General features: G+C 45.3%; 1 protein-coding gene across 1 annotated transcript; it reads right to left on the bottom strand.

The window, feature by feature from the left end:
- Window positions 1–1,063: 1,063 nt before the first annotated feature.
- LOC120384450 (olfactory receptor 51G2-like) lies at window positions 1,064–1,999 on the bottom strand. Its single transcript, XM_039503185.1, has one exon. It carries the CDS (start codon window positions 1,997–1,999, stop codon window positions 1,064–1,066), a length of 936 nt encoding a protein of 311 aa, XP_039359119.1.
- Window positions 2,000–4,802: the final 2,803 nt, after the last annotated feature.

The following is a 4,802-nucleotide window of genomic DNA, read 5'->3' as shown; positions in this document are numbered from 1 at the left end:
GTGGAGGGTTTGGGGCTCCTCAGAGTGGCTCTAGATCCCTGGGCAACTCTCACCATGGCCCAGATCTGGCTTCTGGTCTGGAGAGGGTGTGGAGCTTTCACCAGGGAGGAGGACCAGGGGGTGGGGTGTTGGGTGAAGAGATGGGGCAGAGGGAGGGGTCGTCGTGGGAAGAAGAAGAGTAGCGGGCGGGGCATTAAGGAAGAAGTAAAGAGGCAGTGGGGATGGTGCTCCTGCATGTGTCCTGCTTTTGCCTTTTGAAAAGATGGTCACTCTGCACTGAATGGGCTGGGCTGGGACTGGAGCGAGATGTGCCTCTGCGGGGGAGTTGAGGACCATTTCCAACCGTTTTCATTGCAGCACAAATGGATGGCAGGAGAAGGGAATCTGGGCTGGAGGTTCTTTCCAGGACTCCTCTGTGTCAGGCCCTCACTCGCACACGCAGCTCTGCTCTGCCTCGGTGAGTAGGGGGTTCAGCACGTGTGTGGTGTGCAGAGCTATCAACGGGGCCGGGGGATGAGGGCAAGGTGCCTGAATAGGTTCTCCTGGGTCTCCTCCATTAATCATGTCTCTGACACGACTCAATCACAAGCACCTGGCTGAGGAGGTAGGGAAGGATGGGTGTCCATTCCCTTTCAATAGCCCCTGTCCACAGCTGGTGCAGCGCTCATGGATCATGCCGCACCCAAAGGGGGAAGCGCCAGGACTGCGACTACAGACTAGCTCTGCAGCTTTTGTCATGGTCCATGGATATTTAACTAAAGACAAGGGGACATTGACAGGTCATGTGTAATGGGAAACAACACTTATATCCCTTCTCTTTATTGACTGTATCGACAGGAATCTGAGGTCAGAGCAGTCACCGATTCAGATGTTTATGGGCCAACATGCAACCAGTCCCCTGGCTCTCCACTGACACAGTCACTCTATAAATTCTGCTGCTGCCTTGGTCTCTTTCTCCCAATGCACTGTACTCCCTCACCAGGCCCTGTCCCATTGCTACAGGCCTTAGACCCTGAACATTTCTTCTTTCACCAGCACTGGAGCCAGTTGATGAACTGACCCTTCACTTTTTGAATGCCCTGATTATCCTTGCACGAAGGTGTTTGCTTTTCAAGCTGTACACAATTGGGTTCATCATGGGCGGGACCAGCAAGTAGACATAGCCCATGAGAATCTGAACCAAAGGAGAAGAGCTATTCCCGAATCTCTGTACCACAGACAAGCCAATCCCTGGTATGTAGAAGAGGAGGACAGCACAGAGGTGGGAGACACAGGTGCTCAGTGCCCTGACACACTCCGCATGGGAAGCAATGCTCAGCACTGTTTTCAGAATCATCACATAAGATAGGAGGATGAGCAGCGAGTCCAACAACACTGTGGAGATTGTGACAAACAAGCCATATATGCTATTGACTGTGATATCCGAACAAGCCATCTTCATGACCTCTTGGTGCAGGCAGTAGGAATGGGAGAGGACATTGGCTTGACAGTATTGGAACCGTTTCAGAAGAAAGGGCAGTGGGAACACTACGGCCACCCCTCTTAGCACACACACGAGTCCCATCTTGGCTATTCTCGGCAGGGTTAAGATGGAAGCATATCTCAGCGGGTTACGGATCGCGATGAAACGGTCAAAGGCCATCAACAAGAGTACTGAGGATTCAATGAATGTAAGCGAGTGGATGAAGAACAGCTGGGCAAAACAAATATCGAGGCTGATCTCCCTAGAGTTAAACAAGAATATACCCAGTGTTGTTGGTATGGTGACTATCGATAAGCCAAGGTCCGTGATGGCCAACATGGAAAGGAAAATGTACATGGGCTCATGGAGGCTTGGATCTGTTTTTATAATGAACAGAATGACTGAATTTCCCACTAGCGAAATAACATACATTAAGCAGAAGGGGACAGAGATCCAGAGATAGATGTCTTCCTGCCCATGTATCCCAGTGAGAAGGAACACTGCAGAGCTGAATTTAGTGTCATTGACAGCTGACATAATGTACTGGGAAGTCCGAGTAGTTTTGAACCTTTCCTCCTGAAAGGAAAAACAAGAGGAGACTAGATGACACTGCCTCTCTGCAGCACACTGGATAAATTCTCAGGGTCGGGTTCTGATTTTAACAACAGTGAGTTCAACTGCGTCACTCCAGCTTTACATGTGTAAATTCGATCAGAACCAGGCTCTATTAACATTTCCTTACCAAATACTCCTGGTGATACCCTCTGACCCCCAAGAATCCCTCCAAGAGAAGCTGAAGTGCTTTGCCCGACCAACCTTGACTGAATCTAGAGAGTTCAATCATCCTACAGGCTTCTCTTCATTCTCGCAGGGAGGTGATGTGCATAAGTTACATGCAACCACTATTACCCTCCCCTTTCTTGCACCTCAGCTCTACACTTTGCTGAAACACAGACCAGCGGTTCTGTAGTTTCATGACATTTTGGAAAGTCTTGCACAGGTATTGCAGAGGGATTGAATGCTAGATTAGAGATTGCTGCCATGGAGGTCCTGGATTTCATTCTCTGAAATGATTTCCGTTCCTCCCGCAGAACCAGGTGTACAGGCAGAACTGCAGGGTCTCAATGTGAGGAAGAGACAATGGTGTAGGGAGGAGGGACTTAGATTTATTAATAACTGGGTTAACTGTTGGGAAAGGGGGAACCTATACAGGAAGGATGGGCTCCTCCTAAACCAAAAATGGAACCTGACACCTAAACCAGATTCCTGACACTTAAAATTAAAAAGGTTGTGGAGCAGTTTTTGAACTGAGGGCTAAAGGTATGACGACAGGTGTGCAGGAGCACGTGGTTTAGACAGAGATATCTGTTGGGGGAGGATCTATTAAAGGAGATTCCCTATGTCATAGTAAGGAGGAGAAGATGGACGATGATAAAATATGGGTAGGATCTGATGAGAAACAGTCAAGTACGTCATGTAATGGCAGACAGCTAAAATTGACCATTTTAAGTGCTTATATACAATGGCTAGAAGTCTAAATAATAAAATGGGTGAAGTAAATTCCTCGTATTGAATGAGGATGTTGATATAATAGGCATCACTGAAGCCAAGTGGAATGAGTATAATTAATGGGACACAGTAATTCCAGGATATAAAAAATATCAGAAGGACAGATCAGGTCTTGCTGCTGAGGGAATGGCGCTATATGTGAAGGAAAGCGCTGAATCAAATGAAGTAATAATCGTAAATGAACCAAACGGGACCATAGAATCTCTATGGATAGTAATTCCATGCTTGAATAATAAGTATATAGCAGTAGGAAACATACCAACCACTGCCTGTCCAGGATATAGTGATAGTGATTGTGAAATGCTCAGAGAGATCAGAGAGGAAATAAAAATTAAAAAAAACCCTCAATAATACTGGGAGATTTCAACCATCCCCACATTCACTGGATACATGTCACCTCAGGGTGGGATGCAGTGATCAAGTTTCCTGACACCTTAAAGGACTGCTTCTTGGAGGAGGTAGTCCTGGAACCTACATGAAGAGAGGCAGTTCTCGATGTAGTCCTAAGTGGCGCACAGGATCTGGTCCAAGATGTAAATATAGCTGGACCACTTGGGAATAGTGACCATAATATAATTAGATTTAACATCTCTATGGCAGGGGAAACACCACAGCTGCCCAACACTGTAGCATTTCATTTCAGAAAGGGGGACTACACAAAAATGAGGAATTTAGTTCAACAGAAATGAAAAGGCACAGGGCCAAAAATGAAATTCTTCCAAGCTGCATGGAAGCTTTTTAAAGACAACATAATAGAGGCTCAGCTTGAATGTATAGCCCCAATTAAAAAAAACATAGGGAGAGAACCAAAGAAGTGCCACCGTGGCTAAACAACAAAGTAAAAGAAGGAATCAGAGACAAAATGGCATCCTTTAAAAAGTCGAAGTTAAATCCTAGTGAAGAAAATAGAAAGGCGCATAAAACCTGTCAAGTGAAGTGTAAAAATATAATTAGGAAGGCCAAGAAAGAATTTCAAGAACAGCTAGCCAAAGACTCAAAAAGTAATAACAAAAAATTCTTTAAGTATATCTGAAGCAGGAAGACGGCTAACCAATGGGGCCACTGGATGATCAAGTTGCCAGAGGAGCACTCAAGGATGAGAAACCCATTGCGGGGAAATGAAATGAATTCTTTGCATTGGTCTCCATGGCTGAGGATGTGAGGGAGATTCCCAAACCTGAGACATTCTTTTTAAGTGACAACTATGAGGAAATGTCCCACATTCAAGTGTCATTAGGGGATGTTTTGGAATAAATTGATAAACTAAACAGTAATAAGTCACCAGGACAAGATGGTAGTCACCCAAGAATTCTGAAGGAAGCCAAATGTGAAGTTGCAGAACTACTAACTGTGGTTTGTAACCTATCATTTAAATCAGCTTCTGTACCAAATAATTGGAGGATAGCTAATGTGATGCCATTTAAAAAAAAAGACTCCAGAAGTGATCCTGGCTATTACAGGCTGGTAAGCCTGACTTCAGTACCTGGAAAACTGATTGAAACTGTAGTGAAGAAAAGAATTGTCAGACACATAGATGAACATAATTTGATGGGGAAGAGTCAACAAAATCATGCCTCAGCAATCTACTAGAATTCTTTGATGGGGTCAACAAGCATGGGGACAAGGGGGACCAGTGGGTATAGCGTACTTAGATTTTCAGAAAGCCTTTGACAAGGTCCCTCACCAAAGGCTCTTAAGTAAAGTAATCAGTCGGGGGATAAGGGGGAAGGTCCTCTCATGGATCAGTAACTGATTAAAAGATAGGAAACAA

The sequence above is a fragment of the Mauremys reevesii genome, linkage group 1, assembly GCF_016161935.1.
Source record: "Mauremys reevesii isolate NIE-2019 linkage group 1, ASM1616193v1, whole genome shotgun sequence".
Lineage (NCBI taxonomy): Eukaryota > Metazoa > Chordata > Testudines > Geoemydidae > Mauremys > Mauremys reevesii.
The sequence above is the reverse complement of the archived record's forward strand: the minus strand, read 5'-3'. Positions and strand labels throughout refer to the sequence as shown.